This window comes from Meles meles, chromosome 14, assembly GCF_922984935.1.
Source record: "Meles meles chromosome 14, mMelMel3.1 paternal haplotype, whole genome shotgun sequence".
NCBI lineage: Eukaryota > Metazoa > Chordata > Mammalia > Carnivora > Mustelidae > Meles > Meles meles.
Window position 1 is genome coordinate 86,148,923 of NC_060079.1, and position 23,546 is coordinate 86,172,468.

At 57.5% G+C, this 23,546-nt stretch overlaps 1 protein-coding gene across 1 annotated transcript in view; it reads right to left on the bottom strand.

Moving 5' to 3' along the window:
• The window catches only part of RASA3 (RAS p21 protein activator 3), a 109,782-nt gene that overhangs the window by 60,262 nt on the left and 25,974 nt on the right, over positions 1-23,546 (bottom strand). Inside the window, exon 2 of the mRNA XM_046028302.1 lies at positions 9,655-9,772. Coding sequence (XP_045884258.1) covers positions 9,655-9,772 — 118 coding nt within the window. The remainder of the gene's footprint in view (positions 1-9,654; positions 9,773-23,546) is intronic.

Genomic DNA, 23,546 nt, shown 5'->3' on the forward strand with positions numbered 1-23,546 from the left:
GCCGCAGGACACGGGTAGTGAAGGGTCACGAAGATACTCCACAATTGACGGCTACGGCTCCAAATGCACTGAAAGCCACAGAATTACACGTCTGCCGTAGTTACTCACAGGGCATGTGAATCAGATCTCAATAAAGCTATTTTTTTAAAACCAAGTTTTAAAAATACATAAGGATGTCAGAAAGTGAAAACCAGAATTAACAATACAGGGTATATGCCAGATTTTTTTCTCTGAAGATCTATGAATATAGAACACAAGTAGATACAGATGGAAACACATATTTTTACAATAAAAGTAGGATCCCGGGGCGCCTGGGTGGCTCAGTGGGTTAAAGCCTCTGCCTCCTGCTCAGGTCATGAACTCAGGGTCCTGGGATCGAGTCCCGCATCGGGCTCTCTGCTCAGCAGGGAGCCTGCTTCCCCCTCTCTCTGCCTGCTTGTGATCTCTGTCAAATAAATAAATAAAATCTTTAAAAAAAAAAAAAGTAGGATTCCGTTACATATCCCCATATACCGTTCACTTTTTCCTTTAATATCACGTCACGGACCACTTTCCATATACGTACGTAAAACGTCAGTTGCCAACAGGCCTGAGGTCTGAGCCGGCACGTCTGCGGGACTCTCCTGTCCCAACCCTGACGGTGCCTGGAGCAGAGTGGCCAGTGCACGGCCGCCCACCTGTCCCAGAGCAGCGCCCACAGGCGCGTGCTTGGCTCAAGGCTGCTCGCCGCCGGAAGGCTCCGGTGCGGGACATGGTGCGACCATCCGGAACGTGAGGACCGATTCGGCCCACACGCCCACCAACACACAGTCTCACCAGCATCTACAAACTTGGCTCACGTGACGGCAAAACAACCTCCTGCTTCACTGGCAACGTCGTCGGCGCGGCTCAGGGTCAGGCACGGGTGTGCGCTTTTGCCGCAGCGCTCCGGCCCGGGTCTAGGCAAGGCCCCTCCTGTGTCAGCGTGGCAACCCTCTGAGAACTCCCCACTTGGTGTTACAGACTGGATGGTGGGTAACTGATAGAGCAGGTAAGAGACACCTTTTCAACTGGAAACACCACGAAGCTGCTCGTGCCGTCTGTCATCAATGGGCGAGGACTGGCGTGCGGTCCTGCCTTCTCCAAAATGTGTCCCAGCACAGAGCAGCCATGTCCCTGCACTTGGGAGCTGAGGCTGCCCAGGGAGGCGGTGACATCTGTCTGGGACAGGCCCTCCGATGAGGGCCCCCACCCCAGGGCACACCGACCCGGTCCTCCGGACAGCCCCACCCCCGTCCCGGGTCAACAGGGAAGTCCGTGCCTGTCTCTTCGCGGCTGTGGAGTCGGAAGCATGTTCCCAGAGAGGAGGGGAACCAAGGCAGTCTCCCATCCCCGCCCCTGCCATGTGCCGGGCCAGACAATGTCTCCTTTCTGGGGAGCTCAGAGGGGGGCCCAGCCCCTGCCTCCCCTTCCTTCCCGTTAGCGCCATAACCTGGGGTCTCTCTCCACACAGGCCCCGTTTGTCCCCAGCCGAGGTCAGCCGCAGTCAGAGGCATGACTCATGCCCCACTCGCAGCCTTAGGGCTCCAGAACCCTCCTTCCCAATAAAGAAAAAGCAGCCCACAGGACTTGGCTCGCCGTAAGCACTGCTGTGCGACAGCAGATCAATGCTGCGGTGGCATCCTGGAGGCCGGCGGGGCGCGGCCAGAGCGACAGGCTCTTTCCCTCGGTAATGGCCGGGAGGAGCTCGAATGAACTCTGGCAGAGAGAAGAAAACGCCCTCCTGCCGAAAACGGAGCTGATCTTTCTATAAGCTCGACAGGCCAACCTCCTGCCTTCCTCCCACTGCTCCCGGAGCCCAGATGTGCCGCCCGGGGCTCAGACAGGGCCTCCTCTGGGACCCGCGCAGAAACCGCCGAGGCTCCATGAGTCATTTCCCAGCATCTGCTGAGGCGGGCAGCGCCCCACCCCCAGCGGGGCGGCCGGCCCTGCGGCCACACTGCCTGCTCAGGAGAAAACAGCTGCACGCCTGGTCGTCTCTGGGTTCAGGCTCTGTCGCAAACGCCGGAGTCCATTTCCCAACATCTGGGCAGGGAGCGGAGGGGCGGAGCTGCCTGGGCGGCTCCCGACTCGGGGCAGACGGAAAGGAAACCCAAGAATAAGGAACCCCACTCTGAGTCGCCCTGTGAGAGGGCCGTTCTGACAAAGGCCGATGCCACAGAGGAGGCCACCCTGGGGGCCGAGCGTCCAGGCTCCCAGAGGGAGCTCAGGGCCCAGCCCACAGCCCGGCGGGGCCTGGAAGCCTGGCCTGCAGGGCGGGTCTTCCAGAAAGGGCAATGGCCCGTCTCCAAGCAGCTCAGAGCTCAGCTAAGGAGATGTGCCTTGTACGCTGTGAGCCAGAAGCTGGATGAAGCTTTCACTAAACCAAATACTGTCCAACTGTCCGCAGCAGAATGACAAATGTCAAGAAATCGAGGCTGGCAGGGCCCATAGGGCCGCTGAGCCGGAAGTGTCCACGTCTCCCTCTGCAGCAGGCATGGGCAGCAGGGAGGCCTGGGGTACGCAGAGCCAGAAAGGAGCCTCAGAGGCACAAGCTTCCCGGCCAGTCAGCCCCACTGGCCCTCAGGCAGCGGGAGACCTCTGGGTTTCTTCTCACTTCCTGCAGACCTCCTTAAATCCCCGCGTGGCCTGGCTCCCTGGCACCCGCGAGCTTCCCCACAGAGCTCTCCCTTCTGATGAGATGCTGCGTCTCCTTGGGAGGAAGGATGCTCAGCCTCTGTGGGAGCCCCAACCCCGACTCACGTCACCCCGGGGACGGGCAGCTCCTGGACAGAAAGCCGCTCTGATCCCACAAAACACACGTGTCGCGTCATGTCATGTGGCACTCCGCACATTTGTAGCCGGGGCAGGGGGGATGCAGCTAAGCCTCCGCCAGGAAGGAGAGAGTCTGAGGTCAGATCCCAGTGTCTGTCCCAGTGCTGGGCAGAAGAGTCACCGGGCCAGTCGCGGCCTGCACTCATGGGGCTCCGGAAAGAGATAAACCACCAAGGGTCAGTGGTGGCCGCTGCCACTCACAGAGCGGTGGAGGGCATTCGAGGGTGGTAGCCTGGCAGGCAGGGCCAGAGGCCCCGGTTAGCATCAGGCAGGCACTGGACCAAGCAGGAAATGTTCTTTTTTTTTTTTTTTAAAGATTTTATTTCTTTATCTGACAGAGATCACAAGCAGGCAGAGAGGCAGCAGAGGCCGGGGAAGCCGACTCCCCGCTGAGCAGAGAGCCCAATGCGGGGCTTGATCCCAGGACCCTGCGATCATGACCTGAGCCAAAGGCAGAGGCTTAACCCACTGAGCCCTCCAGGCGCCCCCAGGCAGGAAATGTTCTTAGAGGGGCTCAGCTCTTCCCCAAGCACCAGGACCCAAACTGGGGATTCCTCCTGGAGCACCCCAGAACAGTGGGGGCACGAATTTACCGACTCCAGTTGACAAGGACTATCTGAGCCAAAAGCTTGAATTTATGTCCCAAAAACTTTTTTTAAACTGGAGAAATTAGAGATAAATTAAGTATTAGGAGAAACTGTTAGGCATACAGCCTCATAAACCAAAAATCAGCATTTGCTCATCCACGACTCAGGTTTTACTGAAAACCTCCAAGAAGATGGAGTCTGTCCTCCCAAACCACAGACTCCTCGCCGTCCCTTTCAGATCTAACCCAAACAGCGTGTCCCCCCAGGACTGGAGCTGTGGGGTCCTCCGGCAGGAGTCGGGTCTGGCACACAGCAGCGCCGGGTTCTGAGTGACGGGCGTTTTTCAGGAGCAGAAGGGGGCTGACTCGTCACGACCCACACGCTCTTTAATTCCGGTGTGGAAGCGCGCACCCGTCCTGCCTGGGAACGACCTCTCCTTTGGGAACGTCTCAGCAGGAACGACAGGATGTGAGGGGCTGTAATTATGCCGTGTAGACAAACACGGTGATGGGCGAGCTCCTCCTCACTTTGCTCTAGAAAGCGGTTATTTTACTGTCTAACTTCTGATCTCATGTAAAAAAGCAAAAACAGAGACATCCCCCGTAATCCCACTACTGCCCCGAAAATAACCACATTGACATTTATGTCCACATGTTCCAGACCATTCTGGAACCATCCCAGTTTTCAGAACAAGAGGGAATCTTACTGCGAACACAACTTTGTGACCCTCCGTTAGCAGTCTGAATCAGACACAGCACACTCTGGGCCCAGAGAGCACCGTTCCCACTGGAAGGTGAGAAGCCTCTGTGGGAAGACAGGCCAGCGCGGGGGGTGGCCCCTTCCGCACAACAGAAGCCAGGTGAGAGGAGACAGACGGAGACTGCCCGTGGGCGGGGGTCTCGGAGTGGCCCTGGGGAGAGGCTCAGCACCGCAGCCCCATCACAGTGGCCGCTGGGGAAGCTGCAGGTCCGGTCAGGAAGTGTGGGGGACTCCTCTTCCGCCAGGACTGTTCCCACACTCTGCAGGCATTTGTGGGAAAAGGGAGGCAATGTCATCCTTGAAATAATCACACATGTTGACAGAGGAAATGAATACATAGTACTTTGGGGAATATTCTTGTAAATGAGCGGCCCAGCATTGGAGAGGTCTTGTTTTTAACTTCTTTTGCTCACGGAACAAGAATATGCTTCTTTTACTGGAGAAAGTGGTGATTTCCTCCACGATGTGACCTTCCCCAGCCCTGTCTGGGAAGCAGGAGGCGGGCTCTCAGGTGCTCTCCGCATGTGTGCTGTGCTGTCTGGGACGGCAGCTGCCTGTGAGCCGCGATGGGACAGCCCAGCGTCCCGGAGCCTAAGTTTAAGCCAACAGGCAATGAGCTGCCGTTTAAGTGATAACACGATTATAGCCGTAGAAGTTACGTGTGAACAAAGTTCACGCTCAACGTCAGGAAAGCATTTACCTAGTAAGACAGAAACTTTGCCCCAAATCACTTTTCTGGAGAATGGACAAGGCCGGGAGGAAAGGACTGGTGCTCCCCTGTGCCAGAGCCCACGAGCCCTTCCAAGAAGGTCTACAGCCGAGCCTCCCCCGGCGCCCTCTCCCACAGCCAAAGGAAAGCAAAGAACAAACCTGGGCCTTGCCCTAAGTTACCTGCAGAGGAGTTACCGGTGAGGGGCAGCCTCGTGCGAGTGCTGGGGACACCTGAGCAGCATGGTCCCACCCCAAGGGCCACGGGATGGCCTTCCGCTGAGAAGGGAGGGAGACGCGCGGCCCTGTCTCTCTGACACATCCCGTCTGTGCGTCTGTCTGAGTCCGAAGACGGTACTGGGCAGCAGCTGAGTTCAGGACTGACCCTGCCCCCGAGGCCTGGACAGGCCACCAAGCCCTCTGGCTCCTTTGAGTTCAAAGACCAGGCGGAGGCTCTTATTTCCCACACGACTCGCCAAATGGAGCCGCCACTCTGAGGAAACGCTGAGGCCTGCAGACCGTGCTGGAGATGACACGGGCGGGCAGGGCACTCCTCGGAGGTGACGGCCCAGTGCTGCCCGCACCGGGGGCTGTTGGCACGGCCGGCCTGGCTCCCGGTGTGCCCACCTCCTTCTTGCCGGCAGCTGCCATCAGGGCCTCCGCCTTCCTCCCCTGCCTCAAAGCCGGCAGAGCCTGCGGTGGGGCTTCTGCTTCCGGCCTCCAGCCAAGGCTGCTCGAGCCAGAATCGTCGTGTCGCCTCCCTCCCGCTATCCTCGTGCCGGGGCTTCTTCCCTCTCACTCCGAGTCCTCGTGAGACACGTTTGGACATTCTTCTGCTCTGTCCCTATGCCCCTCATCCTTCCCATTTCTGCGTGTGTCCAGGTGTGCTTGGAGCTTGCCTTCCCATTCACCGCTTCTCCCTTCAGCGAACCCCGTCCAGCCACTTACTCACCCAGTGACGTTTTCACTCAAGTTCTCGTGTCCTTCATTTCCAGGAATTCTATTTGGTTCTTTTGGAAACTGGGTTCATCATTCTTTATCATTCCTCATCCCATTCGTGTTTTCAACCTTGTCTCTCATTACTTCGAAGTCATTAAACTTTGTCGGTGGACTTTCTGCAAACCCTTCAGGTCTGACTCTGCTGTTTTTCTTGGCAAATGACACTGGACCTCCTTGGTTCTTCCGTATTTTCTCCTCAGAGATCACAGAGGAAGACTCTTCGAGGCCTGGACTGAAGCGTACGCCTGGATTTGCTTTGACTGGCATTCCGTCACCTCTGAGGACGTCACAGCCATCCAGGACTATGGCAATGCCCGTGCATGGACTGAGGTCTTGGATTCGGGCGTGCAAACTCACGAGACAGCTAATTTTTGGTCTCAAATATTTGGCACCAAGGGGAGGCAGCACTTTACCTTGCTAACTTTTCTTATCGGGCGAGTTTATTTGCCTTTTTGCCCTGACACTATGGAGCAGAGCTCTGGGGCTGCCTGCCCACAAGGTCCACCGGCGTGAATACGGTTTTTGCCTCAATACTACATGGTGAAATGCACCCATATTTTTTCAGTTCCTGGAATTATTTTCTGTTAGCGTCTTTCTTTGCTGTCACTTTTAACTTTCTGTTTAGAGCACCCTCTCCTTGTCAGTGTATTAGAGAAGCACTCAATAAATTTTCACTGAGGGGCATGTGGCGGCTCAGTCAGTTAGCACCCGACTCTTGGTTTCAGCTGAGGTCATGATCTTGGGGTCCCGGAATCACATCGGGCTCCACGCTCAGCAGGGAACCTGCTCCAGATTCTCTCCCTCTGCCCCTCCCTCCCTCACGCACATGTATGCCTGCTCGCTCTCTCTCAGACGAATAAATAAATCTTTAATACATAAATAAATAAACACTCATTGAGCTAATAAATAAATAAACAAAAATAGCCAAGCTCATTAAAACTGTCCATAAGGAGAGCATGAATTTTCCAAATCAGACCATTACCTCAGGGGACTGACTGCAGGTAACTGGCTCCTTGTGACAGCATTTGGGGGCTCCCACCTGATTCTGCCTGATTCTCAGATGGCTGATTTCCTGAAAGGACAGTATGACTACGTCATGACCCTTATTTAGCTCGGAGCTTCCCTTTCCTGCTCCAGAAGCACATTTTCTAGTATCACCAAATCCAGGAACCACAATTTCCATTTCTAAACTTGTCTAAAATGTTTTGAAGATCATGATCCCCACTCTCAGCCTTGCCTAAAACAGAGGTTCCCAAGCAGACTCTCTCTTTTTTTTTATTTTATTTTTTGTGATTTTATATTGTTTTTTATTAAATTTTTTAATTTTTTTATAAACACATAATGTATTTTTATCCCCAGGGGTACAGGTCTGTGAATCACCAGGCTTACACACTTCATAGCACTCACCATAGCACATACCCTCCCCAGTGTCCATAACCCCACCACCCTCTCCCAACCCCCCTCCCCCCAGCAACCCCCAGTTTGTTTTGTGAGATTAAGAGTCTCTTATGGTTTGTCTCCCTCCCGATCCCACCTTGTTTCATTTATTCTTTTCCTACGCCCTAAACTCCCCACGTTGCATCTCCACTTCCTCATATCAGGGAGATCATATGATAGTTGTCTTTCTCCGATTGACTTATTTCACTAAGCATGATACCCTGTAGTTCCATCCACGTCGTCGCAAATGGCAGGATTTCATTTCTTTTGATGGCTACATAGTATTCCATTGTGTATATATACCACATCTTCTTTATCCATTCATCTGTTGATGGACATCTAGGTTCTTTCCATAGTTTGGCTATTGTGGACTTTGCTGCTATGAACATTCGGGTACACGTGCCCCTTCGGATCACTATGTTTGTATCTTTAGGGTAAATACCCAGTAGTGCAATTGCTGGGTCATACAATAGCTCTATTTTCAACATTTTCAGGAACCTCCATGCTGTTTTCCAGAGTGGTTGCACCAGCTTGCATTCCCACCAACAGTGGAGGAGGGTTCCCCTTTCTCCGCATCCTCGCCAGCATCTGTCATTTCCTGACTTGTTAATTTTAGCCATTCTGACTGGTGTGAGGTGATATCTCATGGTGGTTTTGATTTGTATTTCCCTGATGCCGAGTGATGTGGAGCACTTTTTCATGTGTCTGTTGGCCATCTGGATGTCTTCTTTGCAGAAATGTCTGTTCATGTCCTCTGCCCATTTCTTGATTGGATTGTTTGTTCTTTGGGTGTTCAGTTTGTTAAGTTGCTTATAGATTTTGGATACTAGCCCTTTATCTGATATGTCGTTTGCAAATATCTTCTCCCATTCTGTCAGTTGTCTTTTGGTTTTGTTGACTGTTTCCTTTGCTGTGCAAAAGCTTTTGATCCAAGCAGACTCTCTTCCTAGAGGTCTGGGATCAGCAGGTCTGGGGAGGGCCCAGCTTCCCCGAGACCACAGTGACTTTCCAGATATAGGACCTCTGGGCATCAATGCCAACTGTGCAAACACAGAAAGGGTTCACCCGGCATCAGGACCGTGGAAATAACCCAGAAGGTTACAGTGACATCATGAGCCCTGGCCTCACCTCCATCACCAGCCCCAAAGCCAGGCGCGACTCGACAGACGACTCAGGAGTTCTGTCTTCCTACAACAAATGATTCCAGAGACTCTGGAGCGTGCCCAGCCCACACACTGTGGCCACTTGGCATCAGGGGCATTTCCCAGTGTGGGGGCCCTGTGCACATGGAGAATGGAAGGAGCAGGAAATCCCTAACAGGTCTGTAAAAACTAAGCACGGTCAGAACGTGCGGCCTGTTCCCTCTCAGAGAGAACAGTATGAAGGATACACTTGTTCTGCGAAAACTGCTCTCAAACCGAAAACAGCTGTGTGCGTGGGTCCACACCACCCACACTTGTAAACACGGGCTTCCTGGGGGACCCTGCTCCACTCCACCAGCCACTTGGTAATAAATGACTTGCTCAGGACCCCCGCTAGCTGTGTTGGCTTCGCCCGGCTGCAAACCACGAGGCCTGCCCCTGCTAACACTGGTGTTTCTGGGTTCTCTCTCCCCACCCTCCAGGGAAACTGCTGCGACTTTAAGGGACCCTCCTGTCCCCAGGGTGTGGTCCAGGGGCAGCATCACGGGCAGACTGTCAGAAATGTGTGGGCAGATGTCTGTCTCGACAAGCCCTCCAGTGGTGAGTGGCCCTTAACAGCTGACCCTCTGAGGTGCTGATGTGTTCATTGCATGGCAAACTCCCCAAGGACCTGAGGACTTATTAGGCACTGCTCCTTCTGACCAACCTCCTCTAGCGCTCTCAGGGAGTGCGGTCCTGGCCCCCTTTCCTCCGTGAGCATCACTTCCACGCCCATCTCAGATCTGTCTCTCTGGGAAAGTTTAAAGGAAGGTGGCAAAAAAGAAAATAAGCTTCCAAAATGTTCACCTGTCAAAATGCCTGACCGCTGCTATGTCCGGCGCACACCCTGACCTTCAGCTCATCTCTGACCGGAAGGTGCCCACACACGCCCCTGCGGTGGGTGACTGCCCCCCCCGCGCCTGCAGGCTGCTCAGCCTGGGCCAGCATGAGCATTTGGGGACCGCCACCAAGACGGCAGCCCAACGGCCCCGGCAGACAGGAGCTCACAGAACATTCCAGTGCCTCACACACGCCGAGCAGCGTGGACGGCGGCCAATGGCACCTGCGTTCCTTCCGGGCACCTGCCACACAGAGGAAGCGGACGGAGGAAAGCAAATAGCAGACGTTACCAGAGCGACTTCTCCACAATCTTGGTCCGGAAAACCTCCTCCCGGTCCAGGTTCACCGTGCAGTAGCAATCCCGCATCTTGTTCGGCCCCGGGTAAGTGGGAAGATTTTTGGCTTCACCTAAAAAGCAAATGTAAATATACCATCGACTTAGCGTACAGTTACCGTGTTCCCTTGCCAATCACAGGCGCTTTTCCAAGTCACGCACTCATTTCACAGCAACGCACGGGCTGTCCCTTTTGTACACTCATTAGCTCTTTATATGTCTTTCTTGCTGCCACAGTCAAAGTATCAGAGAGCATACTACGTGCGGCGTTAGGATGCGAGGTAACATCCACATAGCCTCCGAAGCAAACTGATCAAAGTGGGAATCCATTAGCCTACGAATCATACTAGCCCCCTCAATTTTTTTTAATGTGTAAATTATGGTAAGATACATATAACTTAAAATGTATCATCTTAACCACTTTGAGCGTAGAGCTCGGTAAAGTATATTTACACTATTGGGCATCCAGTCTCTAACTTTTCATCTTGCAGAACTGAAACTGCACCCGCGGGACACAACCCCGTCCCCTCCTCCAGCACCTGCCCTGCCACTTTGTGTCTGAAGCCGGTGACTCCAGGCAACTCGCAGAAGTGATCAGTATTTGTCCTTCTGTGACTGCCTTCTTTCACCCGGCAAGACGCCCTCAGGGCTCAGGCGTTGTCAGGCAAGTGTCAGGACTTCCTTCCCATCCAGGCTAAATACTTCATTGTACGGAAGGACCACATTTTGCATATCCATTCACCTCCCGGCTCCCTTGGTTATTCTGAATTTGATTTGTCAGTACTAGGTCAAAGTTGGGGCAATAATTAAGGAGAAGGGCTCTTTTTAAAGAAAAAAAAAACATGGACTCCAGCTGTTTATTTTTTAAAAGATTTTATTTCTTTATTTGAGACAGAGAGAGTGAGTGAGCACACAAGCAGGGGTGGGCGGGGGGAGGGGAGAAGCAGGCTCCCCGCCCAGCAGTCCTTTGCTGTGACCCTGAGATCATGACCCGAGCAGAAGGCAGACGCTTCACCAATGGCGCCACCCGGCACCCCTCCAGCTGTTTAAAACACAGAGTGACTCGCCAATTAGAGATAAGTCCCGCAGGGAGACCTGCTGTTGGTCCAGTGTCCCCCTCCCACGGCCCCTGCTGCACCCGGAAGCAGAGAGCCTCAGGCAGCAGCCCGCCCAGCGGGCCCTGCAGAAAACACCGCGGATCCCGGCTCCTGGTGGGCCCCGGGGTCTGCCCACGATCGCCGACAGCACCACAGTCTGCGTCCTCTCCTGGAGACTCACAAGTGCGAAAGGTCGAGAGCCCTGTCCACGGGCAGCCTGTGACGTGGACACCCAGGCGGCGAGGTGTCTCCTCTACGGAGGAAAAGCCTCGGGCCACCCCTTGCCTCTCAGAGGCCTCCGCTGCGTGGCGGCACCCGCAGGCCCCCGACCCTGCCTCGGCCGGCAGGGCAGCTCTCAGCGCCCGGGCACAGCCCAACACCGGCGGCTGCACACAGGGCCGAGCTGCCGCACTCTCTCGGAAACTGAAGAAAGCGACAGACGCCGACCCGCACAGCACCTGCTCCTCGGAACTCGGCACCAAAGTGCCCGGCGCACGCTCGCCCGCACGACTCCCAGCGGAACAGCAATTCTGACTCCTGGGGGGATCCAGCGTGTTTAAAAGATGCCGGTTTGCAAACGGGCCCGCCCGAGCCTCCAGGAGGGCTGAGACGAGCCCAGCTTGTCGGAAACTTCCCGACTTTCCAGTTAATGTCACTACAGACGCCCACACGGCAGGGTGGGGTTTCCGGGCCAGCGCCTTGTCCCTGACGAGCCTGTTCCTCCAGGGCTCCAAGAGCAGCGTGGAGCCGGCGCACATGGTCCTTCCCTGCACGCAGCGGGACAGGAGACCTTATTCACCAGGCCTCCGTTTCCCGTGCGGGAGGAGCACGCAAGCATGCGAGCTCTCCAAGGCTCCTCCAGCTCCAAGAAGCTTCGAAAGATTCCAGAGACTTTCCTTCTGGGAATCACCAGCGGCTCCTGGTGGGTGAAGAAAAAGAAGAACAACGAATGTTCTCCGGTAGCGCCGCTGAGTCACCACGCTCCAGAACACGCCATGCGCGCGAGCCAGGTCCACGGAGACACGGCCAAGCTGGTGAGAGGCATGTGAATCTGAGCCAAGCCCGGCATGTGGGAAAGGTCTTGTGCACACGCACGCAGGGGTGCGGCCACATTACACGGGCCAAAGAGTACGCGGCCCGCGGGCCTCTCCAGAGCGAGGGGCAAGGGCAGCAGCCCCGGGCGGTCCCCTCACACACGCCAGGCCCCAAGCAGATGCGTTCTGTCTTCCGGTTCTGGCTTGGGAGATCACTTGTGCAGCGTTCATAAACCCTGAAACTTCAAACCAGCCCGACGCTGAGGACTTTGCGGCTGACATCTCGATGGTGAGAATCCGGACTCACCATGCTTCCCCTTGGAGTTTGTTTTGGTTTTGTTCTTGTTGTTTTGTTTTACAGCAAATGAGATATTTCGCTGCAAGTTCCTGTATTTCTTAAAAGGAGAAAGAAACTTATTCGAAAGTCTCATGGGAGATGATCGCTGGTGGAAAATACAGAACTGGTTTTTTGTTCCTGTTTATTCTCCAAAGAACCTCAGAACCAAGCAACAGTCGCTGACATTCCACCAGGTGGGTCCCGTGAAAAGAGAAGGGAAAGATGTGCCTGAACCAGAGACACCCAGGGCGCCTGGGTGGCTCAGTGGGTTAACCGGCTGCCTTGGGCTCAGGTCACAATCTCTGGGTCCTGGGATCGAGCCCCACATCGGGCTCTCTGCTCAGCACAAAGCCTGCTTCCTCTTCTCTCTCTGTCTACTTGTGATTTCTGTCTAAAAAATAAATAAAATCTTAAAAAAAAAGAGAGAGAGACACCTGACACCGCGGAAATGCCAGTATGAGCACAGACGGAGCCACATTCCGCCGTCTCAGGGCCCCAGGCGGGGGGCCGTGAGGACAGTGCCACAGAGGGCCGACCCAACCGACGCTGACGAGCCACTCGGACCACGAGGGCTGGGAGAGCGGGCAGCACCTCAGCCACGTCCTGCCCCAGGTCCTTACTGTTGGGGACATCTCTGGGTCAACCAGGCTGAGAAGGAGGCGTTTCCCCGAGTCTGCTTGGAGCCCCGCCGCAGAACAGGGGTGGGTGCCTCAGCTTGCCTGTGTCCCACCCCGACCACCTTCAGAACAGGTGACCACTCCTTCCACGCTGACTGCTTAGCCCAAAGGCGAGAGGCCTTCTCCCTGCCTGGCTGTATGTAACGGTGCCTTCCTGTCCCTGACAAGAAACTCGTCCCTCCTCCCAGCACGTGGAGGCGTTCTCGGCGGAAAGCAAAGCCGTGCCGGTATACAGCAGGTGCGGATTTATCTGCTGCATGAATGGATGAATAAGCAACCACCACGTCAAAGAAAAGTAACCCTTGGTTTCATTCTAAGAACCCAACCAGGGTCACTTTCCATGACTCTTTCCGCATCCTCAGGAAGAGCAGGACGAGGAAGGAGGGAAGCGTGCAGACTGCCGGCTCTCCCGACAGCCCCTACCTTCCGGCCGTGAGCCTCGGGGCTCCCCTCCACGTGCTCAGACCCACCACACCCACGCGGCGCCGGCAGGCCCTCCCCAGTCCGGCGGCCTCCCCTCTGAAGGGGAGCACTGCGGGAGAATGCAGGCAGCCTTCGGTCACTCTGGCTCAGAATACCTCAGCGGGCCCACAGGTTCTGGTGGCCGGGCGGCTTATTGTAACCACAGAAGAGTCTATGTCCCCAAAAGATCGACTCCATGACTAAATATTCTATCTCCCTGAATGTACGCTTTTGAGTGCATTTGTTAATACCTTGCTATTTTATCACTTCACAGCAAAGAGAATAAAACTCCACAGAAACAGAAGAAACTGGGTTTCTAAACGGAGTTACGAGCAGCCGCGCCTACTGCACACTGATTCCACCGGAGAACACCACCCTGAGCTGCCCCGTCGCCCCAGCACTGCACTCTGCTCCCTCTGCCTCCGGGCGATCACGACCTGGGAAGGGCTGCTCCGTACACAGGTCGATTTCTGCCCAGAGGTCGTCCCGGCAGGTCAAGCGTAGAATAAGGCTGTTCTCAAGGCACCTGCGCGGCTCAGTTGGTTAAGCACCTGACTCTCTTGGTTTCGGTTTAGGTCATGAACTCGGGGTCATGGGATTGAGCCCCGGGTCCAGCTCCGTGCTCAGCAGGGAGCTTGATGGAGGATTCTCTCTCTCCGTTGCTTCTTGCATGCACCAACCCCCCAAATAATAAAATCTTAAGAAAGATAAGGCTGTTCACATGGAAATTAGAAGTTCAAAATATAATGAAAAGAAAGAAAATTATATCTATCCAGCCCCAACACGTGCGACTCCGTGATCCGTTGAGCTCGGAGTTCCCCGGGAGCTAAGGCAGGAATGGAAATACGGCAGTGGGCGCGCTTCTCAGAATTTACTTGGAAAGGGAGCTTGCCAGTCCCGGGCGGGGAGGGGGGACACTGTTCTGGAGCAGCCCTCTGCTCACCTCACACAGGAGACAGGAAAAGAGGGGCTGGGCCCATGTCTGTGTTCCCTCTGTAAGAGGGGGCAACGCCCCGTGCAGTGACCACGAACAGCAGGGCACAAATTGCGGACCCTGGGAAGAGTCTCAGCACGGGGGGCTCCACCTTCTGTGTCCCCCCCCACCCCGTTCCAGGCTAGAGCCCCGCCTACTGTGGACTCGGACCAGCATCGAAGCCCCTAACCCCCTCTCATGGCTCCCGGAGACAACGGATGGCCCACGTCCATGGAAGAAGCCTGGCAAGACCCCAAGGATGAGAGCAGAGCCAGCCCCAGTCCTGGGACCGGGACACTGCTGAGATCCGCAGCCAGGCCTCCGCCCTCAGACCCACAGCCTCCAGCCACACGGCCTGCTCACTTGCCTCCTCCCTCCTCCCCATGCAACCCATGATGTGACTGGGTCTCCTTTCGTTCTTTGCCTCCAGCATCTGAAACAGCACACTAGTCTGGCAAGTAGGGAGCACCCAATAAATGTTCACGCAACTTAACAGACCAGGACATACCACAACCAAATGACCAGCTGGGCAGGGCTTTCGGAGTACTGATCATGCATTTCAGCTTTCAAAGACCCGCCTAAACCCAAAGACAGACTCCACCCTCCTGCCCCTGAGATGTGAGCCCGGGGAGCTCCCCCCACCCCCAGGGTCTGGGCTCTCCAGTAGTGACTGGGCAAGGACAGAGCCTCGTGGAGTCCACTTGGTCCCTGGAATAAGAACTTGCCCTGAGCCAAGAAGTCAGAGCCCTGAGGCCACTGCTGGAGGGACAGCACGAAGGTGCATGGCGGGGCAGGGGCTGTTGGAGCACAAATGACCTCCCAGAACCTTTGTGGACCTGTAACCTATGAGGCACATATTGGGGACCTGCAGCCCAGCCCATAAGCCAGCAGACCGTGACAGCCTCATCCAGGCCTCGGTGTACAGAAGATTCACGCAGCCAGATCCAGCCCATCCTGCAGGCCCCAAATGCCCGGCCCCAAAGCTGTGAGACACAGGTTGTTTCCAAGCCTTCATGGTGAGGAAAACTATACCAGGACATACATGTGTCCTCAGGTTCGGGAGCTCATACATCAGTGGGTAAAGCGTCTTCTTCCTTCCGTCCAGGTGCACTGGTGATAATCTGAATCGTGGGATTAGTCCGGTGACAGCGCGTCTGACACCGTGCGGCCATCACACGACCAACTCTGTCACAGGCCTGCGGGCCTAGGGGGCCGTGTGCCGTGCGCACCACAGGACAGCTACCGGAGCTACTCGGCTGTACCCACCAGGTACGTTCCGATTCGGATTCGACAGGCATGTATCCCAGACCAGAGAGGAGTGGATAAATGGCTTAGACAAGCTCGCAGGGCAGGCCAGATGAAGGGACAGCGGGGTCTGCAGGGACCCGTGCAGGTGCGCCCGCCTGAGCTACCAGGCTGTGACCAATCCCTTCCCGAGCGGTCAGTGCAGCGGGAAAGGAGAGCAGAGAGGGTCCACCGGGACGCACTGTGCCGGCTGGTTCGACGTCCGGGTGCACCGTTATTTTGAACCTTCCTGACCAGACCAGCAGACTCGAACAAAGACACTTAACGCCCCCGAGTGAGCGTTCAGGGCTCCCTGGGTTGCTGCCGGGGCCACATCAGAGAAGGACTGTCCTCTCACCCGGTCTGCACCCCGATCCCGGGCAGGGGCACCCTTGCTGATCCTGCAGTTACCCTGCATTTACCACTAGAGAAAGGCGCCCCTGCCCCGACCTTTACGTCTGTTGTGTCAGGAAGCCGTAAGACCCCGAGCCTGGGAGGGGAAGACACTTTCCCATCATCAGCCGACACTGTCATAAAACCACACAGATCTGGGCGCCTGGGTGGCTCAGTTGCTCGAGCAACTGCCTTCAGCCGGATCATGAACCCAGAGTCCCGGGATCAAGTCCGTCATCAGGCTCCCTGCTGTGGGGGGTCTGCTTCTCCCTCTGACCTTACCCTCTCATGCTTGCTCTCCCTCATTCTCTCTCTCAAATAAACAAAATCTTAAAAAAAATACACAGTCTACAGCGCCTCAGGTACTGGGACCTCAGGCTGTGGCCCCGCTGAGGCCGGGAGAACGTCCTCTATGGGGCGCTACCCTCCTGTCTCAGCCCGGGCCCTCGGTCGCAGGGGGCACCGAGACACGGACTTCCCCCCCATACAGTTCTAAGTTTTGAGTTAGTGGATGCCATGTAAAAATAAACTGCTTTCACGTTTCTTCCAAAGCCTTTTGAGAACTCTGAGATGCAGCCATGCCGGCTCCTTCCCCTCGTTGAGAGGGTGTGGGTCTGGGGTGGGGGGGGGGGGGGTGGGCAGCCCCGCTCAGGGGGCACCTGCCCGGCCTTGTGCATTTGGGACCCTCGGCCCCAGGCGTGGGTCTGCCCTTCCGGACCCCTCATGCAGTCCAGCGGGGCCCCACTCTTAAGGACACCAGTCTGTCACCAAGGGGCTCCTGCCCTGGCGCTCTCCAGCACTCCCACAGCACGAGCAGCACCGGGGTCCCTTGAGTAATGGGAATTTCCGGCAGGAACCGCCCGCGGCAGGTACATCATGAAACGGTCGGGTCTGAGCTTCCTGGCACCTTCCCGCACGGCTCCACTCGCCGACGTCTTTTGTCCTCCAGGTCTGGTCCCGCTCGCTGCACTGGGACAGGTTCCAGAGGGGGGACGAGGGCGAGGAGGGTGAAGAACGGAACAGAGCGCAGATGGCAGACGGCGCGGAGACTGTTTTTACGGCGGGAAACTGAAGTGAGGAGCCATGGAAACTTCTGGAAGAACGAGGGCCCCGGGGCATGGGCGAAGACAAGGATCCCAGCCGTCCCCATGCTGGGCCTGGGCCTCCGAGAACATTATCCCTGCGCGTGCGCCCAGTAAACGGTCCAACGGCCGGTAGCGGCCGCACCAGAGAGACGCCACAGGAAACGTCGCCGGGGAACGGTGTCACCCGGCCCTGCCACCGCCAGAAGTTACACCAGTGACCCGAGTACGGAACAGAAGAGGCAAAACACCGGTGAACCCCAGGAAGGTCACGCGGGAGTCGGCCCGAGGGGGCGCGCGGGAGCGCACCGGGTGAACGTCTGGCGAACGCCCGGCACTGGACTCCGGGGCCACAGGGCGACGCCGCACACCTGCGCCGACCGCGGCGAGGGTCTGCACACTCCGCGGCGGGTGCGCGTGAACGTGCGCGTGAACGTGCGCGTGAACGTGCGCGTGCGGGAGCGCGCGGTGATCTCTGCTTTATGGCGACGCGCTCGGCACACCGTAAAATTCTCGTTTAAAGCGTCCAGTCCCGTGTTTTCAGGGCAGTCACCAGGTTGTGCCACGGTCCCCACGCTCTGTGCTGGAGCGTCCTCCCCGCCCTGAGGTAACCTGAGGTCACCGCGGACCCATCAACCGTCGCGACGCGTCGCCTCCCCCAGGCCCTGGCAACCGCCAACCCGCTTCCCGCCTCACGCTCGTCGGGACACGGACACAGAATCGTGCCGCGCGGGGTCGCTGCGTCTCTCGTGCGGCTTCTCTCGTGCAGCTGACGCCCAGGGTGCGGCCGCCCCGCGGCTCGTTCCCTCTCAGGACCCTCAGTCCTCGCCGACCGGAGGCTCGCGCCTGCTTCTCCGGCCGCGGCCTCCTGCACTGGTCTGTGCGCACGCGCGGACGTGGGCCTGCAGCGGAGCGTGGGGCGACTCGGCCTGAACCGCAGGAGGCGGCGCCAACCCGCTCCCGGGCGCCCGCGGCCCCGCCCACGCCCCGCCCACGCCCGCGGCCCCGCCCACGCCCCGTGACGCCCACGGACACGCGGCCGCCGTCCTCTCCACTAATCGTCGGAATCCGAGAAGCGCCCGTCTCCCCGATTTTTGCTTTGCGACCGCGCGGCGGGGCGGGGTCAGGGCGGCAGCAGGTCGCGGCCAGCGAGGGAGGCGGCGCAGGTCGGCCCTTCCCCCGGTGCGCCCCTTCGTTTCCGCGCAGGGGCCGGGCCGCTCGCCGAGGGCCGCCGGGGCCACGCGGCACCGCGCCCCGGACGACCCCGCGTCCTCCCGGCCGGCGTCAGGCTCCGGAGGCTCCAGGCTCGGCGCTCACGGCCTGGCGCGGGGCGGAGCGCGGAGCCGCGCGGTGATCACCGTTAGACGCGGCGCGTGGGGGGCTCGGGTCAGGTCTCGGGTCCGGGGACGGAGCCCCGCGGCCGGCCCTGCTCACCGCCGCGCCCCGCCGGCCCAATGAGTCTTTCTCCAGGACCGGGCTTGTTGGCGCATGCGCCGTTTGCTGCGTTGCCCGGCCGCGGGGACCCGAGGCTGCGCACGACGGTCCCCCACTGCGCCAGGCCCCGCCAGAAACGCCCCAGAAGCGCGCGATTCCTGCTCGGGAGCAAACACGCGGGTGGAAGCGCAGCACCGGCGCTTCTCGGGTCAGGCTCCAGGCAGCCGCGGGCTCCCGCACGAAGGACGCGCTCCGTGCGGTCACTTGGCGACGTCCCCGTGTCCCCGTTCCCCCGCAGCGTCTAAGCCGCTGTTCGAGTTGGTTCCAGACGCGCCGACCCTGCGGGACGTCGTTTCCCTGGTCACGCAGCTGTGCTGTGACCGACGCTGCGGCGCCCTCCAAGCTGCCCTTCCCCGGACCCCTTCCCCTGGCCCGGGTACCTCCTCGAGGCTCTGCTCCGGGCTTCAGGGAGGACATCTGCCTGTGCAAGGGTCCCCGTCATGGGACAAAATACAAATTCGGCGCTCAGGTCAGCTTGCCCTGTTTAAGGCACTGCTCCGTTTCCAAATCAAATGGCCCAAATGTCCATTCCACCCGGCAACCTCTTCCACAGGGTTAAAATAAGACCCCGACTTGGCCCAAGAGGCCCCTCTCAGCCCACCCTGGAAAGACAGTCTTCTGCAACATCTAGGGTTATTTTTCGGAAGCGACCAACATAGGATTTCGGCTGCTGTTTTCGGCCCTGAACACTGTGGTACTCTCTGCCTTTCCTTCTTTCCCCACACCACTCTCTGAAACAGTCCTGGCTTAAGCTTGAGAAAGAAAATGTCTTAGATATTAACAAAAGATTAGAAAAACCATTTTCTTCCTTATAAAATCAGACCCTCCCGTTCATACCTCCAGTGCAAAACACAAAGTTCTGGAAAGAGGTTTTTTGTTGTTGTTGTTTTTAAGACTTTGTTTATTTGACAGAGAGAGTGAGAGCACAAGCAGGGGGAGCAGCAGAGGGAAAGGGAGAAGCAGGCGTCCTGCAGAGCGGGAAGCCTAATGCAGGACTTGATCCCAGGACCCTCGGATCCTGAGCTGAGCTAAAGGCCGATGCTCAACGACTGAGCCCCCCGGGGGCCATTCTGGAAAAGACTTTTAAATGAAGGTGTTCCTTTGTTCACTCACATTTGGCTGAAGGGAAATGGCCTGGGTCTGGCCAGACACACAGTGGAAATTCCGGGTCCATGGCGAAAGTGAGACATTGTATGTTATTCTGGGGTATTCTGACCCGAAAGCTTGGCCTCTTCGGTCGGCTAAGTACACCCCAGGCTGTTTCTCAAGCAGTCTGCATTTTGTGGTCAGGGTGGTCTTTGATGCTGACAGTCTCCCCAAGAGTGAAGGCAACTACAGCAGTTCAGCACGACCTGACGCACACACGGGTAACATCCATGTTAGTGCGTGTGACGGCAACAGTGCTGTGTCGCGCCTGTGAGATGCATGTGTGGGAAACCCCCGTTTCTGCACCTCGGTAAGGAGAGCAGCATTACTGACACCCCAGCAGGGCTAACCTCCATGTGCACAGGGCATAGGGGCTGGTCCCCCCAACAAACCCATAAAATCCCTTCTTTTCCTTGCTCAGGAGCCAGAAGTGAGGGCACAGAGAAGACAGATGGCGGCAACAGAAGGCAGCTGATGGTAAGAGGAACCGTCACCAGGAGAGCCAACACCCCATCAGGGGTGAGGTAGGGGCACCCTGGGTTGGAAGAACCCCTGAGCAAGGTGCCACGGCCACCACGCTGACTGACCCCTTTCCTCAGCTGTGACGTAAAGGGAAACCAGGTGACGCATCTCAAGGCCTTGAGAACCAAGATTGGTGGCAATGCAGACTGGGAGACAGTTACCAACAAAGCGGGAGAAGATTCCAGCAAGCCACATATCCGATGAGTATTCTGAGATCCAAAATACATAAAAAGCTTCTGCAACCCAAAAACTAAAGACAAAAGACCCACTTAAAAATAGGCAAAGAACCTGGAAGACATTTTTTCAAAGGTCCAAACTGTCCACATGGACACGAGAAGATGCTGGGCAGCACATTTCATTACGGAAACGCAAGTCAAACCCACGGCGAGATACTGCTGCCATGAGATGGCCAGAATTTCTGCCAAAGTAAAGTGACACGTGTTGGTAAGGGTGTGGAGAAAGTGGGGTGCTCCTACGCGGCTGGGGCAGCGTGCAGCGGAGCAGCCGTGTGGGAAACCTGGGACGTGTGCCTGCAGCCCCTCCACGGGCCACACGCTCCCCAGAACCCAACGCAGGAACGGGCTCGTGAACGTCCACAGCAGCCGGCCAGTGGAGACAAAATGGTCACACACCTACGTGCGGGCAGGGGGCAGGAGGACGGGGTGTCCCTGCTGCCCTGGGGGGTTGCCTGAAGATCCCGGGGTCCCTCCAGGCAGTCACAGACGGTGAAACCAGAGGTGGTGGTAACTGCTGTAAGTGCCACGGGCGTACACTAAAAACGGCCACACGTCGGGGACCTGTCCTCCACAAAGCCATTCCCATGCCGGACAAAAGAACACCCTTGCCCCTAAGTGGGAACCACCCCGAGGGCAAAAGTCCTGGGCCTGCCAAGACGACCTCAGACGTGTCACTGTGGAATGTTCTGGAAGACAGACTTCTTCATGACAAGCCTATACGGACAGAGGCGGCTGGAAGGTGCACGGGATGGGGAGGCGGGATTTATGCAGGGATTTAAAGAAAGATGGAATAAATTATTTCTAAAGGCCACAGGCTGTTGTGTTCACTGGTTCGGGCACAGGAGAGGGCAGAGCTCCACCAGGCCTCCAGCTGCGAGAAAACGAACGGCTGTGGGGTCCCAAATGCACCCAGCTTTTGTGGACTGCTGTCCCCGCCGAAGCCTCTGCCCAGACACATCCCAGGCCGTGGGGCTCGCCCGCCCTGAGGCCAGAGCAAGGCTGCTTCAGGCCCAGCGCACCCAAGACCACCCAGCGATCTCTGCCAAGCTCAAGACCCGAGTTATCTCTAACACTGCTCTTGGTCTAAGCAGGCAGCAAACTGGCCAGCTTGCAAGCCGGCTGCCCTGGGAGCCCCGCGAGGAGCCAGACCAGACTGACACACAGGATGCGTTCTGAACTTCGTTGAAATAGTGAATAAAAGAACTCTCAGGAGAGAGACCCGACTCCGACTTCACCTCCCATTCAGATCACCCCAGCCCCTCCCTGGTGTGGGACTTCTGAACAGCCCCCCGCCCCATCCCCAAAATCGGGAGTGAAGGGTGGATCGCACGGGTCACAAGGCCCCCACAGACCTGAGCAGCCCGGCGCACCACGTTCGGTGCACAACACCGTCTCCGAGTGGAACAGGGGCCCAGAGTCATGGGGGGCAAGCCGGCAGGTCGGTGGCCCTCAAACTTGCTGTCCTTGGAGTACCGAGCAGAGCACTGACTTCTTCCTTTCGGGGCTTGACACTCGGACCCTCTCCCCATCCAGGGTCTAGTAGGTGTGCAAGAAACAAACAGCAAAGGCCACGTCTGAGGACCAGTGGAAAGGGTGTGTTGCTCTGGGTCCTCACGAAATCTCCAGTCCAGCCCCGAGCAGGCGGCCAGAGTCAGAGCCCAGACTGCGGCCCCCAGGTCCTGAGCACCCTCACTCGCCACAGCAAGGGCGAGGCCGTGTCCCCCGTGGCGAGCGCACCCGGCACAGGGAGCGCCCAATGGTTCTGCCTGCTGCTGACGTCACAGGCGTACCTGGCAAGATAAGAGGCGACCCACCAGCTCAGGACCTAGGGTCCCCTGGGCTTCCTCGCGGGACAGGTGCCTGATGGCCTGGTGACTACTGGACTCGGGGTCTAAGTGAGTGCTCCAGAGCAGCTTTGGTCGGTCCAGGGGTGTCCTGGGAGAACCCAGCATCCTCTTTTGTGGTGGTTCCTGTCTGACCAAAGCACAGGGATCTAAAAGGCCCGAAGGCACCACCATATGCACTGGGAACCCCAGAAGCACGTTACGTACACTCCAGAGACAGCCGTCCGCCAACAGGGGCCGCAGGGACCCGAGCCCCGGAGAGAGCTCCGGCCGAGAGGTGGGGCCACGACCTGGCCGACCGCCGGACACAGCCAACCCTTACGAAGGGCCCACGGTCCCCGGGGTCCCAGCCGATGGCCCTGCATCCAGCGCCAAGAGGGCGAGTGTCTGCCTGCGCCAGTCACCAGCGACAAGACTCCACTGTCCCTGTGGAGACCCACAAACCAAACGTGAGTGCTGGGAGCTGGCTTTGAGTCTTAACGGCAATTTTAGAACAGGAAGAAACTGAAAGCATAAAACTTCCTTATTTGTCACTGTGAGAGACCGCCTGGGACAGAGGGACGTACCGTCTTCTTCAGGCCTCACACCACAAAACGCCGGCCCACCAGTAGCTCACACAGAAACACATCCCGGTCGTGGCACCATCTCACGCTCCGAGCCACTGCACCGGCGAGCTCTGGCCCTTCCCTGCAGCCCAATCCCAAGGGCGCGGCGCAGAGAGCTTTCCACCCGCCCAAGGCAGGCGGCCCCCTGCAAGCCTTCCCGGCCCACAGATGAACAAGAGGCCCTAATTCCCTGAAGGGAAAGACAACCAGCCCCTCCTGGGGGAGGGGGTACAGGAACAGCCCCTCCCCCAGGTGTTCCTGGCCCTGTCCCCAGCGGGCCACCAACCATCTGACACACCTGGGCCTCCCACCTGACTCCCGACACCCCGGGCAGCTGAGGCTGTGCGGAGCGAGCGGGAGACAGGTTTATTTCCAACAGCCGCTGAGTGGCGCCTGGTGGCTCAGTCGGGTAAGCGTCTGACTTGGGGCGTGAGATCGAGCCCCATGCTGGGCTCTGCACTATGTGTAGAGTCAGCTTGAGGTTCTCCCTCTCCCTCTGTCTCCCTCTCCCCCTCCCCCTCACATGCACGCACTTTCTTAAAAAAAAAAAAAAAAGGTGCAAACCCGTAAATAAACCAGTACCGACGTCTCCCTGGAAACGCAGCTGAACCTGAGCAACAGCCGCAGCCACAACACCCGCACAACATCCACGCGCTAGTTTT